A 27,462-nucleotide genomic window follows, 5' to 3' on the forward strand; every position below is an offset into this window, starting at 1 on the left:
CTCTTTGGCATTCTTTAGGTCCCTAAGAGTTCCAAAGAGACAATAAATGTGATGATAGTATTTTGGTCTTTGAGCTATTTTCAAAACTCAAAAAGCCTATTAAAAAATTAAAATTATCGGGGCCAGCCGGGCGGCGTAGCAGTTAAGTGTGCGCGCTCCGCTTTGGCAGCCCAAGGTTCGCAGGTTCGGATCCCGGGCGCGCACCAACACACTGCTTGTCAAGCCATGCTGTGGCGGCGTCCCATATAAAGTAGAGGAAGATGGGCACGGATATTAGCCCAGGGCCAATCTTCCTCAGCAAAAAGAGGAGGATTGGTGACGTATGTTAGCTCAGCGCTGATCTTGCCCCCCTGAGCCTCCCCAAAAAATCTTAAATTACCTTCAATAAAGGTGCAGAGGCCAACTGAATTGTCAACTTTCTTGGCCTCACTATGGAATAAAATCAATTCAATGTGGTAATAAGAGAGATTAGCATTCTCTAAGTGACAGTCATAGGTCTTTGGGTAATTAAAACGGGTAAATTAATTATTGGCTAATTTTTATGAAATAGTATTACTTAATAAAAGCAATTTGATATAAACCAAACAAAACTTGCAACCAATGGAATATCCAAATCCACATTAAAAAAAAAGAGAAGGAAAGAAAAGTAGAGTTTAGGCACCTCAAAGATAACATAGGAAAACTGAATTTCTGATCTGTTCAAACCTGCTTCTCCCTTAGCCTTCCCCAGGTAATGGAATTCCATCCTTCTGGGTGCTGAAACCAAGAATCTTGGCATCATCCTTGACTGTCCCCCTCCCTCTCTCTCTCACACACATTCCACAGTCATTAAACAACTCTACCTTTAAAATATATCCAGAATTCTGCTACTTTTTATCACCTCCACTGCCACCCCCTTAGTTCCGGTCACCACCATTTCCTCCCTGGTTTATTATAACAGTTTCCTTACTAGTCTCCCCAATTCTCTCCTTGACCTCTGTTCAGACTATTCTCAATACATTAGCCAGAATGACTGTGTTAAAACATGAGTAAATCACATCAATTTTCTGCTCAAAACCCTAATAGCTTCCCATTTCACTCAGAATAAAAGCCAAGGGGCCAGCCCGGCAGCACAGCAGTTAGGTGCACGTGCTCTGCTTTGGCGGCACAGGGTTCGCAGGTTTGGATCCCTGGCTCGCGCCAACACACCGCTTGTCAAGCCATGCTGTGGCGGTGTCCCATATAAAGTAGAGGAAGATGAGCACGGATATTAGCCCAGGGCCAATCTTCCTCAGCAAAAAAAGGAGGACTGGCATCGGATGTTAGCTCAGGGCTGGTCTTCCTCACACACACACACGAAAGAAGAAAAGCCAAAACCTTTATAACAGCTTACGAGGTCCTAAGAGACCTTGCCCTCCAAGCTCCTCCTCACCATACTTTCTTTAAGCCCACATTCCCTGCTTACTCACTCTGCTTCAGATACTCAGGCTACCTTGCTATGTAGTCCTTAAATATACCAGGTACACTCCACCCCAAGCCTTCCACTTAGAATGCTCTTCCCTCAGATATCCACATAGGTCTCTCTCCACCTTCGAATTTTCCCTCAAATGTCAATGAGGCCTTCCACTCCCAGCTTTACTTTTCTCAGCAGCACTTATGGGTAACATTGTATTTATTTTACTTATTTGGCTAATTGTTAGTCTCCTCCCCTAACCTCCACCTAAAATGTAATCTCCAGGAGAGCCAAGATTTCTCTTCATTTTGTCATTTTTGTATCCCTAGACAGGGACATAGTAAGTACTTGAAATATGCGTGTAGAATTAATGATTAAATAATATATTGTAAAACATTTTATATTTTTAAATGACACACCTGTGGTTCAATTCTTCCTCATCTTCAAACACTCCAAATGGTTTCATGGCATCAATTAATTTCTGTGTGTAAATATGATCAATTTCTTTAGGACATGCCAAGCTAATTGGAGAAGTGATTCCATAATGCTTCTGTTGACGCTGGCTGTCCAGCATGGTGTTTCTGTTCAAGAAAAATGAAACAGCAGAAAAAATTTAAAGTATCATATCACACTGATATATTGAATCTCTCAATCCACTCATTAATTTAGCTACCTTAAAAATTTACTTAGTACTAAAAGTCAGGGCAGGCACCTTTTCTTTTAAGGAAAAAAGTATATTTTGTGTTTATGTTGATGAAGAGCTATTCATACTGCCTCCAGCTTTCATGGTTAGGATGTCTTTTCAAGCCAAAAGCAGCATGTGTTGGCATCAGGACAACTGTGCCAACACCACTGAACTGAAATGCAAAGAGCCTGAATGGGAGCTGGGCCAGGGCCACCTCCACTATACCCTGCAGACTTAAGTCAAGTACCATCTAGATTCAATCACTGAAAAGCAGTGAGCCATTTGAAAGAAAGCTCTAAGCAAAAACAACGGCTTTCCCCCCTCAGGAAAGAAACAAAAACATCCCATTAGAATGTCTTTGTGAAATATTCTGCCTTTTAAAAAGAAATCACAACCAAATTTGTCCTTGAGAAACCTACATTAACATCCTTTGCTTGAATCAGAGTTTACAGTCCTAACATTTTGTGACTCTAGTTAATTTTCTCTTCATTTAGACTGGTACCCAGACTATTTTCACACTGAATAATTATCAAATCCTTTACACTAAATGGCAACTTTTTATAGGATAGAATACATACAAGGCACCCATCAAAAGATCCTAGTCATCAGGAAATTATAGTCAAATAAAATGCAACAGAATTTCTGAGATTTTGGATTTACACAGACCAATAATTTCACAATAAATTTTGGGAACAACACGAGCTGGTAAAACTTTTTATTTTGCTAAGAAAGGAAAGTAAAAGCAAACATACACAATCACCAACTAATCCTACCATCTATCTTCCATTAACACTAATAGTAAGAATTTAATTTCAAAATAAAGAGCAGTCTTTTAAATGAATAAATTAGCCCTGTAAACAATAATACACAAAAATACAAGAGTGACTGATTGTTTTAGAATTTTAACTGTCAAAACATTGGCTTATCACTACTGAGTTCATACAGTAAGGCATGCTCTTTAGCTAAATATTTCATTAGGTAGGGAAGGAGAATCAAATGGAAGATAAAATAGCCTATATACCTTCCAAAATGACTCAGAGAAACAAAACAGAAACATCAATACTAGTGACTTTAATTTCTTTCCGGTATTTATTTTGCTGCAGAACAAACAAAATTTCAATTAGTTATTTCAAGTTGTAACTTCTTTTTAAAGATTTAGCTTTTTACCTCTAAGAGAGCTAGAAAAGTATTTGGTATTGTTTGTGTGTGTTTATATGTGATGGTAAATGGACGGGACAGACTGATTATATAAGATCATTAAATTAATCTCAACAATTACCCTGAGAGGTAGGTACTGAGTAAGTGCTATTTTACAGATAAATACCCAAGATTAGGAAAAGGAAGAGCCAGAATCTGAACTCCAAAACCCAAGATCTTTCCGCCACTCCATTCTCTCTTCCATAAGTACTTTAGTTCTGATACTATGATCTTGGGTCCCACTTTATTATCTGTATGCTGAAAAAGTTAGCAATCAAGGTCTCTACTAGCACTAAAATTCCAAATCTATGGTTCTGAACCCTCCCTCATCTAGACAGAAAAAAAAAAGGCAAGCAACAGAATCCCACATCCCTTCAACCCATCAATTTCACTTATAGGTAAACACCCTAGAGAAATTCTAGTACAACTGTACAAGGAAACATGTCCAAGAATGTTCACTGCCACACTGTAACATTAAAAACTCAGAAACGACCTACAAAAGTCACTCACAGGAAAAGAACTAAATTAGGGTGTTATCTCTACAATGGAATACAATACAGTAGCTAACTGAATTAATTAGAGGTGAAAATATTAACATGGACAAAGCTCAACGATACTATGTTGCACTAAAGAAGTTGCAGAATGTCAAGCGTGATACTAGCTATATAAAGCTTAAAAAAAAGTAAATGCCAGTTACTATGGACACACACATATGTAGTAATAGCATAAAAAAACATGCAGCAATAACATCAAAATCAGGACTGTGGGGAACTCTGCGGAGGGAGGTGAATGGGACCAGAGAAGGAGACAGGAGACTCCTTCAGATGTATTTGAAATGCTTGATTTCCTTTAAATAAAGATGTGTGTACACACAGACATATAGAATGTTATGCTTTGGGAGACATGGATGGTGGCTACACAAATGAGACTTATGTTATTCTATTTTTCTGTATGTTTAAAGTATTTCCTAATAAACCAAAATGTAAGAAGCTACAATAAAATCTTGCCAAGCACAGAAACCGTTTTTAACTTATCAAAATTTGAGCAGGAGGTACAGACCGGTAGATATATTGTGAGTACTTGGCGAGGCCGGGGGAGGGCGAGGACACCATAGCCTTTATTAAAGAGAAACCCATGGGCTGGGATAGGTCATTCTCTTCTGAAGACTTGGAGACAGCCGGTCGGGAAGGGAAGAGGGGGAGGTAGGGGGATGGTATTTGCGCCAATGCAGACAGGAGCAGAGACGGCCGAGACAGCGCTGGGGGCAGGAGAGTCACCGACAATTTCTCCCCATGGACACATGCGCCTCTCTTCCGCCGCATCCTTGTCTGGGGGCGTCCTCGGAGGCGGGACAGCCGGGGACAGACAGGGACTCCTGGACTCCCCGAGGCTGTGCAGAGGTGGCCAGGTGAGTAGCCAGTGTGTAGGGGAGGTGCCCTTGCCGACTGGCCAGGACAGGGGAAGGAGACCACCCGGGAAAGCTCCAAGCAGGGTCCGGGGGGCAGGAAACGGAAACGGGGTCCCCCGCCGACCACCCCAGCCCACCCCTCTCCGCCTCGCCCCCAACCGCCGCCCCCCACCACTTACGCAGACATCTCTTTCATCGCTTCCTGCGTCGCGTCTCCCTCCCCAGCGAGTGTCTTTCGCTCTGGAGTCCTGTTCTTGCTCTTCCCTTCTCCCTCCTGTCCACTTTCCTCCGGTCCTTGCAGCTCGCCTGCTCGCTCACCCTCTCACTCACTACGGCCGAGGCATCCAACTGAGTAGTGAAAACACCACAAAACCGGCTCTATTTATGACAATACAGCGCGGCCGACGCCAATATGGCGCCGCTTCCCAGCCTGCCCTTCGCCTGCTGCGGCCCCGCCCCTGGAGGCCTGGACCCGCCCTCGACCCCGCCCCCTCCTCCTTTGGGTCCCGGGAGGCTCCGGTGGCCCCGCCCACAGGGGCGCCGGCTCTGCAAACGCCGATGCGAGCGAGTGTTTGGTCCCCTTCTTTGTCCGTGGTACTACCAATCCAGGCAAACCGCTTCGAAGGTAGTTTGGAATATGTTTTCCTTGTTTCTCTAATGAGAACCTGTAACGTATATTTTTTAAAAGATCATAACCTTGACTAGCAATACTATTTTAACTCTAAAATTATCCCACATCTTTAATTAGCCATAGTCATACGTAAAGTAATCAATCACTCGTTAAGGAGATTATGTCGTGAGAGGGTCACACCCAGGAACGTGTGGCTTTACAATTATCCCGGGGAAAAGCTAGCTTGTAAATCGGAGGCTAACTGTTCACTTCACCTCTAAGTACCTCCCCCTGATTCTTGACATGATGGCAATCAAGTAACGGACGTTGCAAGGAATCCTAGCAGTTTGCAATAGGAGGAAAAATCCAAGGCTGAATCAAAATATCACACTTTCAAATAGTGGAGGTCATGTGTCATGTGAGTATGAGGATGAAAATGGGAAAATAATGACGAATTTTAAAATACTAAAACGTAGAAATTATTTAAAACACTAAATTATTACCAGGAAAAGGATGTCAAGAAACTGCTCTTTCCCGGAATGTGACCCAGAGTCATAGAAAATCAACGAGATTACTTATTGAATTATTCATTCATTCATTCATTCAAAAATATTTACTGAAAACCTAATCGGTGCCAAGCACAGTGTTAGGCTTTGGTTGCTTTAATGGCTCACGAAACCAGATGTGTTCTCCAACCAAGTTCAGAAACTTGGAGGAGTTTCTGGTAGAGGAGAAAAAACATACAGAGAGTATTAAAATACAGTATGGTCTGTGATATAGATGAGAATAGGGGATTTAGGGAGGCTTAAAGAGGGCCACCTAAACTTGGGGGGGATGCTCAATAGTGGCTTCCTAGACGAGGGGATGCTGCCTAAATTAGCAAGATGTGGGAGCAGGGATTGGGTGCACGTGATAGGGAGAAGGCAAAACCTATTCCAGGCAGCAGAGAGTTGTATCTAGCATGGGTTTCAGTGTGAGGGAGACCCAAATTTGCGTTCTAGTCTAGCTACTTACTACTTTTGTGACCTCAGGAAAATTAACCTTAAAAGGCCCTTTCCTCATCCATAAAAATGAAAATAATAGGATTGTAAGAGGAGTGTGTCTAGCCAATATGAATCTCAGTCCAAAAATTCAGCCATGCAAGAAATACCACTTTATTTTCTAAAACTTAATTTTTGACCCTGAGCCCCTTATTATTCTGAGCTGTCAGACAAAGACAGTCTTGGTCATCCTGGGTCTCCCTCCCCAGTTCTTGAGATGGTGCCAAGGTATTGGGAGAGGGAGGGCAGATGGTATACATCTGGTCCCGGGCCCTAGTAAGTCCACCTTCCTGTCCTCTTGGCCCCTAGGCCTGGAGGGTTTCTGCTGCCTCCAGGTCTTATCTGGGGCTCATTGTGCGGCCTGTGGCCTTCTCAGCCCAGATGCACCACAGAGCTAGTTCTCCCCACCTCTCCCCATTTCCCCACAGCCAAGGGAATCTTGCCAGTCTGGGAGGCAGAAAGTCTCCTTTACTTGAGGTTTCTAACCAAGACATTTGTTGCTAGCTGCATAGCGTCTCTTCAGGGCTTAGTCTTGTTTCAGATACAAAAGTCATAAAGAGTTGCAGGCAAATTCTGTTATCTGCACAGTGTAGGGCACTTAGCACAGTGCCAGCCACATAGGACTCAATAAACTTAACTCTTATTTACGTTGGTCACCATAACTCTTTTAATTTTTTCTCTTTGTTTATGTATTTAATTTTGAAATATTTCTTCTCCTTCCTTCCTTTTTCTCTTATTTTAACTGTTTAGAATGCTTTGTTTGCTCTTACTTGCTGCGGTAATTTGGAAGAGAAGTGAACTCCGCTTTTTGTGTGTGTGTGTGTGAGGAAGATCAGCCCTGAGCTAACATCCGTGCTAATCCTCCTCTTTTTGCTGAGGAAGACCGGCTCTGAGCTAACATCTATTGCCAATCCTCCTCCTTTTTTTTCCCCAAAGCCCCAGTAGATAGTTATATGTCATAGTTGCACATCCTTTTAGTTGCTGTATGTGGGACGCGGCCTCAGCATGGCCGGACAAGCAGTGTGTCGATGCGCGCCCGGGAGCCGAACCCGGGCCGCCAGTAGCGGAGCGCACACTTAACTGCTAAGCCAGGGGGCTGGCCCAGGTGAACTCCACTTTTAATTTTACCAGTTCAGTGAAATCAAGTGTTTCAAAGACAGCTTTACAACTCTATTTATTGAATTATCAAAGTCAATATCAGAACAATACTTTTTTATTCCCTTTTATGTTATTTGTAGTTGGCTCAGTTTTAGTTGTTTTTCGTCACATTTTCTTGTCTTTGTTAATCTACCTGGTGTTGAATGCCAGTCCTCAACTCTCGTTTCAATAAGGACACTTTCTTCCAAGGAAGAATATATGTTCCCTTTTTGGGGGCCTACATTGTAGCTGTATTTTTTAAGCTAAAATTTTCCAATTATAAAAGTAACCCATGCTTGTAAAAAAAGAGTGGAAAGGGGCTGGCCCCATGGCGTAGCGGTTAAGTCTGGCACATTCCACTTAGGTAGCCTGGGTTTGGGGGTTCAGATCTCAGGCATAGACCTACACCACTCAACAAGCCATGTTGTGGTGGCGACCCATGTATAAAATAGAGGAAGATTGGCTTAGATGTTAGGTCAGTGCTAATCTTCCTCCAGCAAAAAAAGAGGAAGATTGGCAACAGATGTTAGCTCAGAGCAAATCTTCCTCACACACAAAAAAACAAAAAACGAAAAGAAGTAAAAGTGGAAATCTGTCCTTCCCTTCCATCCCTAACTCCAGTTTTATTCCCCAGGGAACCATTATTAATAGCTAGGTATCTACCCTTTCAGAATGTTTTCAATGTACTCCAAACTGCATATACACATATACCAGAGGTTTTGTCTTTACTGTTTTTTAATTTTGAAAAAGAAAAGATCATACTGTACATTTGTTCTGCTCCTTGATTTTTTTAACCTAAAAATCATGAATATCTTTCCATGTCATTCAATGTTATGGACTAGATTGTGTGCCCCCAAATTTCATATGTTGAAGTTCTAACTCCCAGTACCTCAGAATGTGACTGTATTTGGAGATAAGGTCTTTAAAGAAATAATTAAGTTTAAATGAGTTCATTAGTGTGGCCCCTACTCCAAAACAACTGATGTCCTTTTAAGAAGAGGAAATTTGGACACAGATGGGCACAGAGGGAAGACCATATGAAGTCACAGGGAGAAGACGGCCATTTACAAGCCAAGAACAGAGGCCTCAGAAGAAACCAACCCTGCGGGCACCTTGTCTCAGACTTCTAGCCTCCAGAACTGTGAGAAAATAAATTTCTGTTGTTTAAGCCTCCCATCCAGTTGTAGTACTTTCTTATGGCAGCCCTAGCAAACCAATACAGTAAATATGCACCTACTTTGTTATTTTTAACAGGAGTATGGTTTTCTTTGTCACAGGTAGTATAAAATATATGGTCAAAATATATTTAACCATTTCCCTATTGTCTCAAATTTGTTTATATTATAAATAATACTATAGTAAACATCCTTATACATACATCCTCTATACTTGTGTCACTAGTCATTGAATAGATTCTTAATGATGGGATTACCATGTCAATGGGTATTTTTGTGTGTGTGTGTGTGTGTGTGAGGAAGATTAGCCCTGAGCTAACATTTGTTGCTAATCCTCCTCTTTTGGCTGTGGAAGGTTGGCCCTGGGTGAACTTCCATGCCCATCTTCCTCTACTTTTCATACGTGGGACACTGCCACAGCATGGCTTGATAAGTGGTACATAGCTCCGTGCCCAGGATCCGAACCTGCGGGATCTGAACCCGTGAACCCTGGGCCACCTGAATGGAGCATGCAAACTCAACCACTATGCCACTGGGCCAGCCCCACGGTATGTATATTTTAAAATAAAATTTATGTATTCCAAATTGTCCTCTAATAAGGTTATACCAATTTACACTCCAGACAACAATACTTATGGGATGGTCTGTTTCCTCAAACCCTCACAAATGCTAGATAGTAAAAATACTTTTCATGCTTATTATGAAAATTATAATTGTGCAGAAAAGTAGAGAGAATAGCATAATAATCCCCATATACCTATCACCAAATTTAATGATTGTTTTAGCATTTTGTCATGTTTCACCTATTTTTTGTTGAAATCTTTTAAAGTAAATACAGATATCATGACATTTCACTCCTAAATATTTTATTTTGAAAAATTTTTATTTATTTATTTATTTTTTCCCCCAAAGCCCCAGTAGACAGTTGTATGTCGTAGCTGCACATCCTTCTAGTTGCTGTATGTGGGACGCAGCCTCAGCATGGCCGGAGAAGCGGTGCGTCGGTGCGCGCCCGGGATCCGAACCCGGGCCACCAGTAGCGGAACGCGCGCCCTTAACCACTAAGCCATGGGGCCGGCCCAACTCCTAAATATTTTAATATGCATGTCTAAATAAGAACACTTTCCTTCATAACCACAATTGTATCAACACACCGAAGTTTCCCCCACTTGTCCCCAAAATGTCTTTTGCAGCAAGATTGTTCATGTTAGGATCCAATCAAGAACCATGATTACACTTGGTTGTTGGGTCTCTGAAGTGTATTTTAATCTAGAATAGACAACCCCTTTCCTGTCCCTCCTCATCTCCCTCTCACACTCCCTAGCTTTTTATTTTTCTTATGACATTGACTTGGAAAGACCAAGATAGTTGTTCTCTAGAATGTCCCAATGTCTGGATTACCTGATTGCTTCCTTGTGGTGGTAAGAACCTCCATATTTTTGATTATTGGTATTGGATCTAAAGGCTTGATTAGATTCGGGCTAAACACTGCATCACACCAGGAGTCACATAATGAAGCTCTCGTTATCTCACTATTGGGCATCTTAAGATTGGCCACTGAGGGGCTGGCCCCGTGGCTAGCGGTTAAGCGCGCACACTCCGCTGCTGGCGGCCCGGGTTTGGATCCCGGGCACGCACGATGCACCGCTTCTCCGGCCATGCTGAGACGGTGTCCCACACACAGCAACTAGAAGGATGTGCAGCTATGACATACAACTATCTACTGGGGCTTTGGCGGGGGGGAAGATTGACCACTGGGTTTATGTGGTGACAGGCGTCTTGGAACTGGCTAGTAATCCGTGGGGTGATAACTATGGCACCAGGTGAATATCCAGCTCTCTGTCAACCTTTCACCTAATGGTTTCAGCCTCAGTTGATAATTATTGGCTTAATTAACTATTTCCTTAGGGGTTGCAAATTGCAATTTTCCAATTCTGTCTACATTTATAGCTGGCATTTGTCTGGAAAAAAGGGCTCTTCCTCACTCACTAGGACTGTTAGGTTACTCTGCAACGCAATTCCTACTGCAAAGGAAAAATATTTCTTTCCCTTTCAGAGTAAGAACTTGGTGTAATGGCCTCCTGCAAAGAAGATTTTATTTGCTTGCTTGTTTTATTCCTCTTACTTTTTCTTTTTTGACTATCATATGGACTCATGTTTTTTTAATATAGTCAATGTGTTTCAATCAATTACAGTCATGGTTCTTTTGATGCTAGAATTATCCTGACTTAGCCAGTGGGTTCCTCTGTCAAGCTGGTTCCTGTGTCAGTATTTAAAAAAAAATTTTTTTAAATCAATATGATAGGTTGGAAGGTGGTATTTCTTTGTGGTTTTAACTTGCATATCCCTGATCAGTGGTGGAAGTGATCATGTTTTATATTTGACCAGCCGTTTATATTTTACTCTGTGGATTGCCTATTCATATTTTTTGTCCTTTTGGTATAACTATCTTTATTCCAATTATTGAGACTCATCTCTGCAAATGAAATGTTTTCAGTGCTTATTGCCAGTCTCTTCCAGCTGCAACTTCCCTATGCTTAAATTTTTTCTTTTGATCATCTCTGACTCTAGAATGTGTCTTGAAATAGCTTATTTAGAAAGAGGGTACGTTTTCTTAGTTCTGGCATATTTGAAAATGCCCTCCTACTAAATCGTAACATTTCCTTCACAGCTTCGCAGATGTTGCTTTGTTACCTGATGAGTCTTAGACACTTGTAAGATTCCTATTTTTAAAGTTAAAAAATTCTCCCCCAATAGGCCTTTGTTTGACAGTCTTTTCCTAAAATGTGTCCAGAACAAAATAAACATTCTAAATTTTTTTCTGAGTATTGTTTTTAAAGATGAGATAAGTCTTCTTTTTTCTACTTTAAAAATTATTATTGCTTCTGTTCCATCAATCAGCTCTTTTTTTTTTTTTTTTAGTTTGTTCAGGTAAACAAAATTGCAACTTGGGAGACTGTTAAAATGTTAATGCAAGTAATTCAGGAAAAATCCATCTTTAAAAATTATTATTTTAGGGGCTGGCCTGGTAGTGTAGCAGTTAAATGGCATGCTCTGCTCCGGCGGCCCGGAGTTCGTGGGTTTGAATCCCGAGCGTGCACCAATGCACCACTTGTCAAGCCATGCTGTGGCAGCGACCCATATAAAGTAGAGGAAGATGGGCATGGATGTTAGCTCAGGGCCAATCTTCCTCAGCAAAAAAGAGGAGGATTGGCATCGGATGTTAGCTCAGGGCTGATCTTCCTCACACACACAAAAAAAATTTATTATTTTAACTTTTCAGGATCTCCTGGGCTGTTTCCTTGTCTATAGGACAAGAAGGGACCATATCTGTCTTGCTCACCAGCTCATCCTCAGAACTTAGCACAGATGTTCGATAAATATTTGTTGAATGAATTTATTTGAAATATTATCTTCCTTCATCTCATCATCTCTTCATATTTTTGCCCCAATTGATGGACTATCTCCATTTTGCCTTCTCCCTCTAACTTAATGTTCTGATGTGTCTAAATGTTATACAAGTACTCCAGTGAAACTTTTCCATCTCTGAACAACCTTTCATTAACTTAACAGCCTTTCGTTTACCTGGCAGATTGTTGTAGCATGGTGTTGTTCACACAGGTCATTAGCAGGTTATGACTAACACTTTTTAAATAATGAATAGGAGAGTACAGTGCCTCAGATAAGATCATCCAAAAATGATCTTGGAAGCTAATGCTAGGGTTGCCTGCATATTGTGCCAGGAGGGACTAGGGTCTCCCCTTCTGCCAGCAGGTGGGGCTGTATCCAAACTTAGCTTCCCAAGATTGTTATGCCCCAAAGCGGGGGGTTGTCTGCCCACCACAAGACATGCCCATAGTCAAGAGGCAAGGTGGTAGGAGAGAAAGGACTCTTTATTACAGCTTGCTAGCAAGAGGGAAGATGGCCGACTCAAGTTTGAAGAAAACCACCTTACAGAACAAAGACTACAGGCCAGTTATATATGAGGCTGGTCTCCGGGGAGGGGAGGCAGCTGGTCTCTGGATGGGGGCATCCATCTGATCTCCGGGTGGGAGCCAACATCTGGTCTTAGTTCCTGATAGTCTTTTGTTTTACTGGAAATGCATAGAGACTGCAGCAACACCCTATACACTGATCTTTCAGTTGTCATTGATGATGGCTATCAGCATAAACTCTTTGCCCGGGGGTCATCACATTCCTAAGGAACGCAAAAGAACAAAGTTATCAACTTATAGCAGCTAAGAGTGGCCATAAAATCTACAGAGCATGTCTGGGTTAGTTAATCAGAGGTCATTCAAAGTTACAATATGGTTTCTTTTCTACAATATGGCTTCCCTTATGTCAACCTTGTGTTGAGCCGGTATCAGGATGACTTTCCATCCCTAGCAAAAGGGGCTGCAACCTACAGGATGGCTTTCTACCCCTAGAAAAAGGGGCTGCAACTTTCTAAGGGCCCCTGAGATCACCAAGTGTTGGGCAGCTGGAACCTAAGCTCAGTCACCCTGGGTCTAAATAGTCTCTTTGTCCACATTCTGACAGGGTTGCTTTCTCTCAATTTTACTCTAAGACAGTAACATCTTGGGGGGACATGTCCCTCCACTGGAACACACACAGTGCCTAGGCATAGCATCCCTCTCTCTGGGATGATGGGAAGACCTGAGACCATGCCATCTTCTTTTGTGACCCTTGGCTTGTAAGTTTCCCCACTAAAGCCTGTTCCTTAACTCAAGCTGAACCACCATGTGGAATTCATCCCAAGCCCTGTCGCACGAGAGGTGGTGAGCATGCAGGAACTCCCTACCTACTTTGAACAACAAAAATAACATAAAATATATGGTTGAATTTTCTCTCAATGGATTCATGTCCAGTCTCGCTCAGTTGATTTTGAAAAAATAGGAGTTGGATGTTGTCAGAAATTGATATGGGTCCTGTTATGGACTGCATGTTTGTGTCCCCCCCTCCACCCCAAATTCATATGTTGGAACTTTAATCCTCATTGTGATGATATCTGGGGATGGTACCTTCGAGAGGTAATTAGGTCATGAGGGTGGAGTCCTCATGATGGGGTTAGTGCCCTTATATGAAGAGACTGGAGAGAGCTGGCTTCTCTCTTTGCTCTCCACCATGCGATGATACAATGAGAAGACTGCCTTCTACAAACTAGGAAGAGGTTCTCACCAGACACCGAATCTGCTGGCACCCTGATCTTGGACTTCTTAGCCTCCAGAACTGTGAGACATAAATGTGTGTGGTTAAGCCCCCTAGTCTATGGTATGTTGTTATAGCAGCCCAAACTGACTAAGACAGGCGCCCAACCAAATTTTTAATAGTAGAACATCAGATCCAAATGAAACAAAGCTGGCAGTAATGATATTACAGAAATGTAGTAATATTTTGTTATAGAATTGTGGGGGAGGACCAGAGTGGAATGGGGGAGGTAGTCATGTGAAACCACATCTCTATCAATGTAAATAGGGTCTTCAGGAAAAGGATGTTACTCTTTAAGGTTTTATGCTTGGATGACTAGTTTGTGCCCCACTGGGGCTCAGCCCATCACTGAGGGTGTGGAAGAGAGAGGGGTACCCAAGTGTTACAATTCCCAACAGGCCTCTCAACCTGCTTTTCTTTCAGGCCTCTGTGACCGAGTGACCACTATCACTCCATGTTAGGGGTGTCAGAGGGCACCTTCTAGCATCTCCTGCTTACACTCATAATTTGTTGTCTCCTCTCAGAAGAAGGATCGCCTTCTGTGCTTTGGTTTTATCTTGCTAGCCAGTTCATTCAGCGTTGAATTTTAGCATAAATTCTCAGTGCTTCTAATGTGAAATTTCAATTGCTGATGCAGATATTTTGTTTGTATAATTTATTGCTTTTTTAAAAAATATGAATTTGGTGCAAAGAAGGGACAAGGAAAGTGTCTATTTATTTTTCTGTATCTAGACTAGTATATAAAGTTCTGGACAAGCTTTAAGCAATTCGAGAGCCCATTGATTAGATGAGTTTGTCCCTGACAGCAACTCCAATTGCAAGTGTCTGGATTTTCATGGTTTATGTTTGTGGGGTGAGGCCCCCTGTGTCTCCGAGTATTTTCTTGCATTAAACAAACCTGCTAGCTTCATTGGACAAGCCTTTGCTCTGTGCACTCAGATGCATCAAACCAAGCAAGGCAGCAATCAACAGCTTTCCTGGGAGGCGGCTTAACTGCCTGAAGTTAGGGAACCCAGCAACCCCTACCAACTGTTTCTTCTCTACACATTCGGAAGGGCAGAAAAAGTCTTTATGCCAATTTAAAAACTTTTTCCCAGAGCTCGGGGGATTAACATATAAACTCAGTGGACAGGGCAGGTATGTTCCCCGCTTCCCTTCAAATTGAAGCCAAGATTAATTACAGTATTCACCTGTTCCTGAAACAGGCCGCGTAATGGATCCTGGCTGTGCGCTGCCCAAAGCAGCACTAATCCTGCAGTTCTCGGCACACTCACTGGCTTTGATCAACTCATTCCCTCCCAGCAGGCCAACACGGTAGCCACAGGACACAAGTGCTTAGTTTACAATCATGTTAATTTTGCTTTTTGTTTGTCTTTAGCAGTTGGAGATTAATGAGTAAAAAGGGTGTTTAAATTTTCAACCAGCCTTCTTCTAATCACTTGGCCACACTGTTGCTGGCAGTTTTATTACTTTGATTTCCTGAATCAATCAGGTACACAGTTTCCTTGGCCAATATCGGTTACGTGCAGGAAAAGACAGTCCTACCAGGAATTGCTGCTGCTGCTCTGGATTCCTCGAAAGGCTGTTGTGAAAATATGTTAGCACATTTCTACTGACTTTTGTAGGATTTCATTGCTGAATGCGTCCCTGGCATTTTTAATAAATCGGAGACATTTCCAAAGTATTTTACAAAGGATGTTGCTATGCCCATGTTTCATAGTTAGGGAATCAAATTAGCCTAGATCTGTTAGGATGGTGAAAATTAATTCAGAATATGGAGTCAATTCTTTAGAAGATGAGGTTGTTGCTACTTCACTTCCTAACTCTCGTCTTCTGCACTGAGGAAAACAAACTCCATTCTACTGCAGGTTTTCTTCAGTGCATGCTTCCTGGTGTGTACATAAACAAGGTAGCCCTTGATGATTCTCTCTCAAAGAGGCTTCATATCTGGGGCTGGCCCCGTGGCTTAGCGGTTAAGTGCGTGCGCTCCGCTACTGGCGGCCCGGGTTAGGAACCCGGGCGCACCCTGAAACACCACTTGTCAGGCCATGCTGAGGTGGCATCCCACATACAGCAACTAGAAGGATGTGCAACTATGACATACAACTATCTACTGGGGCTTTGGGGAGAAAAATGGAAAAAAAGGTGGAGGATTGGCAATAGATGTTAGCTCAGAGCCAGTGTTCCTCAGCAAAAAGAGGAGGATTGGCATGGATGTTAGCTCAGGGCTGATCTTCCTCACAAAAAAAAAAATTAAAGAAATAAAGTAAAATATATTAAAAAAAAAAAAGGCTTCATATCAAAGAAATCCCTCTCAGGTTTAATACATTGTAATGGAGATTTTGTACACACAGTGCCACTGAGTATGATTGTTCCCAGAAGTAAGGGACAAGGATAGCTTTGCTTTGACATAGTGATGATCTTTCTAAGGTGCAAACGTGATCGTGATACTTCTTGGCTTAACATCATTTAATGTACCCTATATCCTCTGGATCACGCTCTGACAAGTCTATGAACACACCCGTCCACTGTGAGTTCCTTCTTCCTTTGTTGTTGTGCTACCAGCTCTTAACACAATCCTGGTCAGGAGGAGGCCCTCACTGAGAAGAGGTTTGAGGCATAGAGGGAAGAATTTCATCTTGGCACATTGGCATGAAGATACATTCAGGGGTCTGTCCAGTTGTCCCAAGTGTACAATGGCATTTCTCAGGACCTCTAGCCTGGGAGACATGTGATATCCATTTCTCAAGCCCAGTGGGGCTCTTCCTCACCCTCCAAAACTCTAGGGAAGATATATGAGAGATTGGCCTTAAGAGCAAGTTTGTGGGACTCCAGTGTGTGGCTGTTCATGAAGGACAATGAAGTAAAGATGGGCACTATGCTATTGGGGGTAGAGATAAGAGAAGAATTGTGGGACCTAATGTAGACAGGCTGGAGCTGAGTGGAATGGCAGAGATGACTGTGTAAGCTGGCTGTGGGACTTGTGGGCCAGGTTGCATATTCTAAAGATGGCCTCACCAGTATATATCTGGTCCACATGTTCTTCTTATGATACCAAACCTCTTATCTCAAGTTTGTGTGCCCGATGCCCAGCAAGCCAAACACTGAGACATTGGTCCTTGGAGATGAGAAAGGTTTATTCGAATTGGCCAAAACGAGTGTGTGGGAACCTGGGTTCGCTCAAATCCACCTCCCCTAGAACAGAAAGGAGGGGGTTTTATAGAGCTAAGGGGCTTGGTAGGAGGGGCTTCAGGGAAACAAAGGGGTCACTCCCGATAAGCTTCTGGGCAATCTGACTTTTGGGCTTCAACAGCTGCTGAGGGCCAGGCATCTGTCTGGTGATTGGCCATCTGGCCATCTGGGGATGGCAACCTCCCGAAGGCATTCTCTTTCTCCTGCAAAACAGGCTCACAAATCCTCAAGACCCCTGAGTCACCCCTCAAGTTAAACAGGAAAAACAGCAAATTGGTTTAATATCTACAGTACCCCTCAGATACCTGGCTTCATTTACAATGTGACTTGTCACTCCTCCATTGAGAGATGGGCCCAAGCTTTGAACCTGAGTGGGCTTTTGTAACTACCTCAAGCAACAGTATGGTGGAATGATGCTGTGTGACTTCTAAGCCTAGGTCGTAAAAGGTAATTCAGCTTCCACCTGCCTCTCTCTCGGGACACATGCCTTGGAACCCTGAGCTGCTATGTAAGAAGTCTTACTACCCCAAAGCTGCCAGGCTAGAGATACCACACAGAGTTAGAAGGGGCTGTTTGTGGAGCATCCACAAGATGTTTCAGTAGCCAGCCATTGGAGTCTCTCCATCGTAGGTACTAGGGATATGAGTGAGGAAACCTTTGAGATAACTCCAGCTCCAACCAATCTGACTTGCAACCTTGTGAGAGACCTTGAGTAGAACTGCCCGGCTGAGCTGCTCTGGAATTCTTGACACATAGACACCATGAGAGATAAAAATGATTATTGTTGTTTTAAGGCATTAGGTTTTGGTAATTTGTTACATAGCCATAGTGTCTGGAAAAGAAAGCCTGAAACATTTATGAAAATTGACCATAACTTGGGCATAAATTAAACAAAATTATATTTGGGATTTTTTTTTAATGATTTGGGAGTAACTGCAATTTAATCTTAAAAATAAGAACCTAACAAAGACCATAGCAATTGTGTTTGACTGGGTTGGGTTTGTTCTAGAAATGCAAGGTTGGTTTAACATTAAAAAGTTAATCACTGTAATTAAATATATTTACAGAATGAAGAGAAAATATTATCAATTTAATAAAGAAAAAAGGCATTTGGTAAAATTCTACATATATTCATGATTGAAGAAATGAAGTCTAGTGCCAATGGATAGAAAGGATCTTTCCTAATTTGATCTATAGCAAATATCATATTAATAGTAAAATATCAAAACCTTTGCCCCTGAAGTTGGGAACAAGACAAGGATGTCCACTATTTCTATTTAATGTTGTCCTAGCCAGTACAAAAGACAAGAAACAAAATAAAATGTGTAAGACAGAACAGAAGCAAAAACTGTCATTATATGCAACTGACATATTTGTATATGTAGAAATTCACTCCTAAATATATGCCCTGGAGAAATGTGTACACGTATATAAAAAAAGACACATACAGAAATATTATTCATATTACTCCAAACTGGATACAATCCAACAGTAGAATGGGTAAATACACTGTGGTGTATTCATACAATTGAACACTACTGGCAATAAAAATGAATGAACTATAATTATGTTCAACCACATGGGTGAATTTGTCAAACACAATGTTGAACAAGATACAAAAGAACACATGTGGTATAATTCCACTTACATACAGTGCAAAAACAGGCAAAACCAATCCTTTAAAAATTTTATTTATTTTTTTTTTTTAATTCATTTTTTTCCCCCCAAAGCCCCAGTAGATAGCTGTATGTCATAGGTTCACATCCTTCTAGTTGCTGTACGTGGGTCTCGGCCTCGCGTTGGACGGAGAAGTGGTGCCTTGGGGCGTGCCCGGGATCCGAACCCGGGCCGCCAGCATCAGAGCGCGCGCACTTAACCGCTAAGCCACGGAGCCGGCCAAAATTTTACTTTTTATTGAATTATAACTTAAGTAGAGAAAATGTGCAAAGCTTAAATGTACAGGATAATTTTTAAATATGTAAATACTCATGATAACCATCACAGATCAAGATATGGAATATTTTCAACATCACACCAGACGTGTCCCCTTCCCAGAAGATAACTCCCAATGCTAACCATTATTCTGACCTATTTTTACCATGAATTAGTTTTTTCATAGATTACTATTTCCTGACCTGATTGTTGGCTACGTAGATATGGTCACTTTTTATTATTTATCCATCTGTACACTTAGGATTTGTGCAAACTTTTCTGTATGTATATTATACTTCAATAGAAAATTTTAAAAAAATCTAATGATTCTATGACCTATGGACCCTCAAACCCTGCACAGGGTCTGTAGAATTTTGTTCAGGTATGTTCTAAGCACTATCTTCTTCCCTTTCTGCTACTACAGGCATATTTCATAATTTTATGACTATTATCATTTTATGAGTCTGTCTATTTAAACTAAAGACACGTTAAAATAGGGAAGGAGGGATAACATTTAAAAAATTACTGTACTATAAAAGTCACTGTTTCTCTATGAGGAGAGCTAATGAATACATGAACTATTTTTTCTCCCTTGGCTTCCCAAGTCTTCTAAAGAACCACCTGCAAGACACTCTGAAGAGGTGAGGGAAGGAGCATGAGCAAACAAAAGCATATTGTTTGAACCCACTGTTACCTGAAGGCTCTATCTCACTGTCAGTTCCATTTAAATTAAGGTATGGCCCCAAGTCTGGTCTTCAACATTAAATTCTGACACTAATACCTCAATGTAGAATCTCGTATTATGTCTAGTGGTATTCTTTGTCATGAGTTCATTAGTTTCATGCTGGGACTATATATAATTCTGTCTGCTGCTTTCTGAAAAATCTTCCAGGAGGAGTGGATACCAATAAGTATTGACACTGTGGACTTTTTTGTAGGAATTGACTTTTTGTTGTTTTTATCTCTTCCCTCATCCTCCTCATGTTGCACAACCTTCCTAGTAAGATAACGTTGAGCTGTTGTTATGGCTAATGTTAAAGGATATTATTTTTATCCGAGTTAGTTCCAATTTAATCTCTGTTTCATAAAATTACCTCAAAATGAATTGATGGCTTTAAAAAAATAACCACTTCTAGGAAACAATTAGTTTGGAACATTGTGTTTCTATTAGGTGAACATCAAATAGAATTTTATGTTTGAAAAATTAGAAGCAGTTAATTGCATCAAATTATGACTCTCTCCTGAGGAAAGTACTTTGCAGACTAGAATTATTAGTCCCACTTTGTAAATGAAAAAGCAAGCATTGAAGAAATTAAGTGCTCTGTGTAAAATTAGAACCAGGAACGAGACTCAGGATTTCTGGTTCTTGTTGTATCAAACTATCTGACCACAGGCAACCTTTAGAATTTAGCCGTAATAGAGGAATTTGTCAAGATATCTTTAATAAATTAATAGGCAATAGTAAAGGGAATCGCTAAACTATGCAATTCTCCTTCACATTGAATTTATGGAATCATATTTAAGGAATACCATAACTAAGATACGAAACCTTCTAGTTCAGTCTCAGCTGGTAACCCCAGTCACCTAAGCTGGAACCTGTGAGTCATTCTTGACTCTTGACTCCCGTGTCCAATTAAACTTTAGCTCTGCCAGTTATTTTTTTGGAAATAATTTCAAGCTTGCAAGAAAAGTGCAAAATAGTTTTTCCTTGAACCATTCAGGCATAAATTGCTGACGTGGTGCTCTAACACCCCACAAAATCTCTGGAGATTCCTCCAAGTTGTTGTGGGTATCAGTAGTTCCTTCCTTCTTGGTCCTGAGTAGGATTCCGTGTACCACAGTTTGTTTAACCTTTTTCCTGTGGAAAGACATCTAGGGTGTTTCTAGGTTTTGGCTACTACAGATAAAGCTGCGATAACATTCGTGTACAGGTTTTTGTGTGAACAGTAGTTTTCGTTCCTCTGGGGTAAAAGCCCAGGAGGGCAATTGCTGGGTCGAATGGTACTTGCATATTTAATTTTATAGGAAATGGCCAAACTGTTTTCCAGAGTTGCTGTATCATTTTACATTCCTACCAGCAATGTGTGAGTGATCTAGTTTCTCCACATCCTCGCCAGCATTTGGTGCTGTCGCTACATTTTCTTTGGCTATTCGGATAGGTGTTGAGTGACATTTTATTGTGGTTTTAATCTGCCAATAATGATGGCAGATTCTTCAATGGCCAATGATGTTGAACATCTATTCACATGCTTATTTGCCTTCAGACTATTTTCTTTGATGAAATGTCTGGTCATCTCTCGTGCCCACGTTCTGATCTATGCAATCCTCTTTTACATTAAATTTATGAAATCACATTTAATGTATACTTTAACTAAGATATAAAAGCTTATATTCTCAGTTCCAGCTGGTAACCCCTACTCATCTAAGCTAGAAACTTGGGAGTCATTCTTGACTCTTGCCTCTCTCATGTCTCATGTCTCAGCTCTCACTCCTGTCTCACATGCTAATTGGATTGTTTATATTTTTACTGTTGAGTTTTGAGAGTTCTTTATATATTCTAGGTACTAGTCCTTTGTTAGATTCAAGGTTGCAAATATTTTCCCCTAGACTGTAGGTTGTCTTTTCATCCTCTTAACAGTCTTTTGCAGAGCAAAAATTTTTATTTCGATGAGGTCTTATTTATCAATTTTTCCTTTTATAGATAACGCTTTTGGTGTCAAGTCTAAGAACTCTTTGTGTAGCCTGAGATCCCAAAGATCCCATTTGTTTTTTCCTAAAAGTTTTATAGTTTTACATTTTACATTTAAGTCTGTAATCCATTTTGTGTTAACTTTTGTAGAAGGTGTGAGGTTTAGGTTTAGGTTCATTTTTTTTTTTTCGCCTATGGATGTCTAACTGTTCCAGCATCATTTGTTGAAAATGCTGTCCTTCATCCATTGAATTGCTTTTACACCTTTATCAAAAATCAGTTGGGCATATTTGTGTAGGTCTATTTCTGGGTTCTCTATTCTGTTCCATTGATCTATGTGTCTATCCCTTCACCAATATCACACTTTCTTGATCATTGTAGCTAAATGGTAATGCTTACTGTTGGGTAGAGTGATTCTTCCCAGTTTATTCTTATTTTTCAAGATTGTTTGAGCTACTCTAGGGCCTGTGCCTTTCCACAGAAATTTTAGAATCAGCTTGTCTATGTCTATAAAAAACTTTGCTAGGATTCTCATAGAAATTGCATGAAACCTACAGGTAAATTTGGGGAGAACTGACATGTTTGCTATGCTGAGTCTTCCAATGCACGAACATGGTACGTCTTTCCATTCATTTAGATCTTCCTTGATTTCTTTCATCAGCATTTTTTAATTTTCAGCATACAGATTCTGTACATATTTTGTAAGTTTATACCTAAGGTTTTCATTTTCTTTGGAGTGACTGTAAATAGTATCGTGTTTCAAATTTCAGTTTCCACATGTTCGTTGTTAGTGTAAAGAAATGCAATCCGATCTTTATGTGTCGATCTTGTATCCTGTGACCTTGCTGAACTTACTTATTAGTTCTAGGAGGTTTTTTGGGTAAATTCCTTGGGATTGTCTACAGAGACATCTACATAGACAACCATGTCTGCAAATAGGGACAGTTTTATTTTTTCCTTTCCAGTCTGTATGCCTTTTGTTCCTCTTCCTCCCTCCCTCCCTCCCTCCCTTCCTTCCTTCTTTCCTTCCTTCCTTCCTTCCTTCTTTCCTCCCTCCCTCCCTCCCTTCCTTTTTCCTTCCTTTTTTTTGCCTTTATTGTATTGGCTAGAACTTTCATTACTATGTTGAATGAAAGTAGTGAGGGGACCTCCTGATCTTAGAGGGAAAACATTAAGTCTTTTACTGTTAAGTATGATGTTAGCAGTAGGTTTTTTTGGTAAATGCTCTTTTTCAATTTGGGGAAGTTTCTTCTATTCCTAGTTTGCTGAGAGTTTTCGTGTTGAATGAGTGTTAGATTTTCTTAAATGCTTTTTCTCCATCATGATCCGTTATGATCATATGATTGTTCTTTAGTTTATGGATATGGTGGGTTACATTGATTGGTTTAAAACACGTTGAACCAGCTTTGTATCCCTGAAATAAATCCCACTTGGTTATGGTGTATAATTCTTTTTATACATTGCTGGATTAGGTTTGTTAATAATTTGTTGGGGATTTTTGTGTCTAAATGAGATATTGTGAGATATTGCTCAGTAGTTTTCTTACTTTGTACTGTCTTTGATTTTAGTATCAGGGTAATAGTAGCCTCATAAAATGAGTAGGGACATGTTCCCTCTTCTATTCTCTGGAAAAGATTGTGTAAAATTGGTGTTAATTCTTTAAATGTTCAGTTGAATTCTCCAGTGGAACCATTTGGAACTGAAGATTTCATTTTTTGGAGCTTTTAATTACAAATTGAATTTCTTTAACAGCTACAGGACTACTCAAGTTGTCTATTTCATCTTGGTTGAGTTTTGGTAGTTTGTGGTTTTTAAGCAATTGGTCTCTTTTTTTCTAAGTTGTCAAATTTATGAACGTAAATTTGTAGTATTCTCTTATTATCCTTTTAGTAGCTGCAGAATCTATAGTGATAGTCCGTTTCATTCCTGATATTGTAATTTGTGTTTTCTCTCTTTTATCTTTATTAGTCTTGCTAAAGACTTATCAATTTTATTGATTTTTTTCAAAGCTCCAGCTTTTCATTTCACTGATTTTCTCCATCCTTTTCCTGTCTTAAATTTCATTGATTTCTGTTCTTATCTTTGTGATTTTCTTTCTTCAGTGTGCTTTAGATTTCTATTTTTTTGTTCTTCTTTTTCTGGTTTCTTGAGTTAGGAACTTGTATTATTGATGTGAGGTCTTTTCTCTTTTTTCCAATACAGCATTGAGTGTTATAAATTTCCTGATTTCAACACTGCTTTAACTAAATTCCACCTATTTTGATATGTTATATTTTCATTTTCACTCAGTTATATGTATTTTTCATTTCTCTTGAGACTTCGTATTTTACCCACACCTTATTTAGAAATATGTTAATTTCTAAGTGTTTGGAGATTTTTCCGTTATCTTTCTGTTATTTTTTTATTTTTATTTTTTTATAATTTTATTTTATTTATTTTTTCCCCCAAAGCCCCAGTAGATAGTTGTATGTCGTAGCTGCACATCCTTCTAGTTGCTGTATGTGGGACGCAGCCTCAGCATGGCCAGAGAAGCCGTGCGTCGGGTGCGCACCCGGGATGCGAACCCGGGCCGCCAGCAGTGGATCGCACGCACTTAACCGCTAAGCCATGGGGCCGGCCCATATCTTTCTGTTATTGATTTCTAGTGTGATTTAGTGTGGTCAGAGAATACACTCTGTATGACTTAAACTCTTTTAAATTTGTTGAGGTTTGTTTTATGACCAAGGATATGGTCTGTCTTGGTGAAGTGCTTGACAAAAATATGTATTCTGCTGTTGTTGGGTGTTCCATATTAATTAGATTCTGTTGGTTGATTGTGTTGTTGAGTTCTATATCCTTGCTGATTTTCTGTTTAAGTAGCTCTATCAATTGTTACAAATGCAGTGTTGAGTTCCCCAGCTGTGTGTATTTGCCCATTTCTCCTTTCAGCTCTATCCGTGTCTGCTTCATGTGTTTTGTGGCAAATGTGTTTCATGTGTTTCATTTTCTTAGTGGATTCACATTTATTATTTTTCCTTTTATCATTATGTAATGTCTCAGTTGGTCTCTAGTATCTTTCGTTGCTCTGATGTCTACTTTATCTGATATTAAAATAACCACTCATGGCTTTATTTTTTAGGATTAATGTTTGCACGGTATAAGTTTTTCCATTCTTTTACTTTCAACCTATCTATGTTGTTGTGTTTGAAGTGAGTTTCTTGTAAACAATGTACTGTTAGATTATCACTCTTTTTTTTTGGTGAGGAAGATCAGCCCTGAGCTAACATCTGATACCAATCCTCCTCTTTTTTTGCTGAGGAAGATTGGCCCTGAGCTAACATCTGTGCCAATCTCCCTCTACTTTATATGGGTCGCTGCCACAACATGGCTTGACAAGCTGTGTTTTAGTGCGCACCCGGGATCCGAACTGGTTAACCCTGGGCCGCGGACCACGTGCACTTAACCGCTTGTGCCACCAGGCTGGCCCCAGATTATTACTTTTTAATTAACTCTGCCAATCTCTTTCTTTTAATTGCATTTAAGGTAATTATTGATATGTTTTGGCTTTTTGTGAGTTATTTTCTGCTTGTTTTCTCTCTTTCTCATCCCTCTGTTTCTCTTCTATTTGAATATTTTTAAGGATTCCTTCTTGGTTTACTTAACATGGTTTTGGGTATATTGCTTTGTATAGTTTTCTTAGTGGTTGCTCTAAGTATTCTAATATACGTGCATAACTTATCAAAGTCTACTGGTATTGATATTATTAATCTTTATTTTCTTCATTTCTAAAAGCAGCTGACTACTCTACATGCAAATTCTCTCTTCTCCTCCTGGATTGAAGATTTGAGCACCTGTGATGATGCCATTTCACTGAAGCAATCCCACAATATGATGCTTTATGCAGATCTTATTAAAGAAGATGCTTTCTGAATATTTTCAGAAATGGAGTCAACATTCTTGCCCTTCCTTATATTTCTTGCTTCCAATTGACTATTTCACACAATCACTTGGAAAAAAATTTCTTGAATCTTGGAGCCAGAATGGGGCAAGGAAGGAAAATAATTGGCTTTTGCAATAATCTAATAGAATTTGAGTTTCTGTCTGTATCTCAGTTATCATCGCATGGATGCCAATTTCAGCATCTTCCCTGGAATAGAATGATAGGAGGATCTCTTCAGCAGGTATCTTGCAGAAAAGGCCATACTTGAATTCACGAGGTTCATCAATTTGGTTATTTCTTCATCAGGTTCCTGCAAATGAATCACTTTCTCTGTAAGCAACTATAGACCTGCCACTAAGCCCTGCTACATTGGTATTGTTTTCTGTGGAGTACGTTATTAAGGCTTTCTTTTGTTCAAGTGTGTTTAAAACATGTAATAGCTACTCTTAATCTTATTTGAGCATCTTTTATAACAAGTAAAAGATAAGAGAGCTCCCAAATCTCTTACATGTTCAATAGCTTGCTTTTAGCTGAAGAATGATGAGAGGGACCCACCATTGTTTAATCCACAGCCAGTAATCCTATTACATTATTCTGTACTGTAATTGCCTTTTTGAATGTATAACTAAAGGATGTGAACAAAACATTGAATGGTTGTGATTCCTGAATCATTCTTAACCTTTACCTTGTTCCATGCAGTGATAATTGCATGATACCTAGATGAGTTTCCACTCTATTACTGTTTCATCAATCAGATTCACTATGTTATTAGTTTTGGGGGATCCAGAAACCTCTCAACCGCCAAAGAAAGTGGAAGGAGAGTTATTTAGTCATTATTCCACACAGCTGTCAAACTTAAAGACGTCAGATTTTCCCCACATGCCCAAATGTCTACATATACAACACCAAAGCAACACATTCGATAAAAGCACTACCTTTCTTGTGCACAGCAAGACAGCAATGACATTCTGGAAAAGATTTTCCAGTACCTTGTGTTCTTGAAGGAACTTTGTACCTAAGATTCATAGCTTGGGAAATCTCAAAAAATTTTTTTCTTCACCTACGGAAAATGGTAGAAGTTTGGTGAAATTAAAAATACATTTTAGGTACTTCATTTTTCTCTAAAAGTTTCCTCTTTTAAAATACTATTTATATTCTTTCTTATGTCTGAATTAAAGAAAGGTACCATGGATGTTGTGGTACTTGACATAGGAGTGAAATTTTGAAGTGGCAAAGTGGACAATTGTGCTGTGATTTCATGTTCACAAGATGTAAAGAACACCCAAATAAGTATTCTTTTCTTGAAAATCTCGTGGCCAAAAGGGAATTAAATAATTAAAACTTTAATGTGATTCTTATAAGTTATTTTGTGTTATGAATGCAAGCTAGTACACCAAGTACTTCTGCCAATATTAGAATTATAATATAATAGAATCCCTTTTATTCTGCATTATATTATTCTTTAAATTTTATAAACATATTGGCTCAAAAAGAATATAAGGGTCTTCATAAAGTTATCCAGCTACTGCACTCTTTCTAAATCTTCATAAGTGCCAATATATTTCCCTATTTATTTAACAATTTGAAAGTTTTAAACTGATTTTATATGTAAAATTGTTAGTTTCACAATCATTACTGATTATTGTAGCATTTTAGTCTTACAATAATGAATATACATTTATATATATTTCATCCAACAGGTAGAATTTCCACTAATAAAACACACAAGGAAAATTTACTCAAAATTATAGCTAGAAACCTCACTCATTTTAGAAAACAAATATGCTAATACTAACAATGAAACCAGACCACATGCCTTGTTTATATAATTGTTGCTG

The 27,462-nt window shown here is 39.9% G+C and overlaps 1 protein-coding gene and 1 long non-coding RNA gene across 2 annotated transcripts in view; one reads left to right on the forward strand and one right to left on the reverse strand.

Annotated features, from left to right (window-relative positions):
- The window catches only part of PAPOLG (poly(A) polymerase gamma), a 28,919-nt gene extending 23,790 nt beyond the window's left edge, over window positions 1-5,129 (reverse strand). The window contains exons 1-2 of the mRNA XM_004435657.3: window positions 4,902-5,129; window positions 1,852-2,013 (exon numbers count right to left, since the gene is read on the reverse strand). Of these exons, the coding sequence (XP_004435714.1) occupies window positions 1,852-2,013; window positions 4,902-4,918 (179 nt within the window). The 5' untranslated portion in view covers window positions 4,919-5,129. The remainder of the gene's footprint in view (window positions 1-1,851; window positions 2,014-4,901) is intronic.
- Window positions 4,509-26,268, forward strand: LOC147915957 (uncharacterized). The gene is made up of 3 exons (XR_015553644.1): window positions 4,509-4,722; window positions 19,622-19,750; window positions 25,480-26,268. It is a non-coding gene; the product is annotated as an uncharacterized LOC147915957 (long non-coding RNA).
- The last annotated feature ends 1,194 nt before the right edge of the window (window positions 26,269-27,462 follow it).

Source organism: Ceratotherium simum, chromosome 11 (assembly GCF_057802395.1).
Source record: "Ceratotherium simum simum isolate JZ-2026a chromosome 11, ASM5780239v1, whole genome shotgun sequence".
NCBI classification, from domain to species: domain Eukaryota; kingdom Metazoa; phylum Chordata; class Mammalia; order Perissodactyla; family Rhinocerotidae; genus Ceratotherium; species Ceratotherium simum.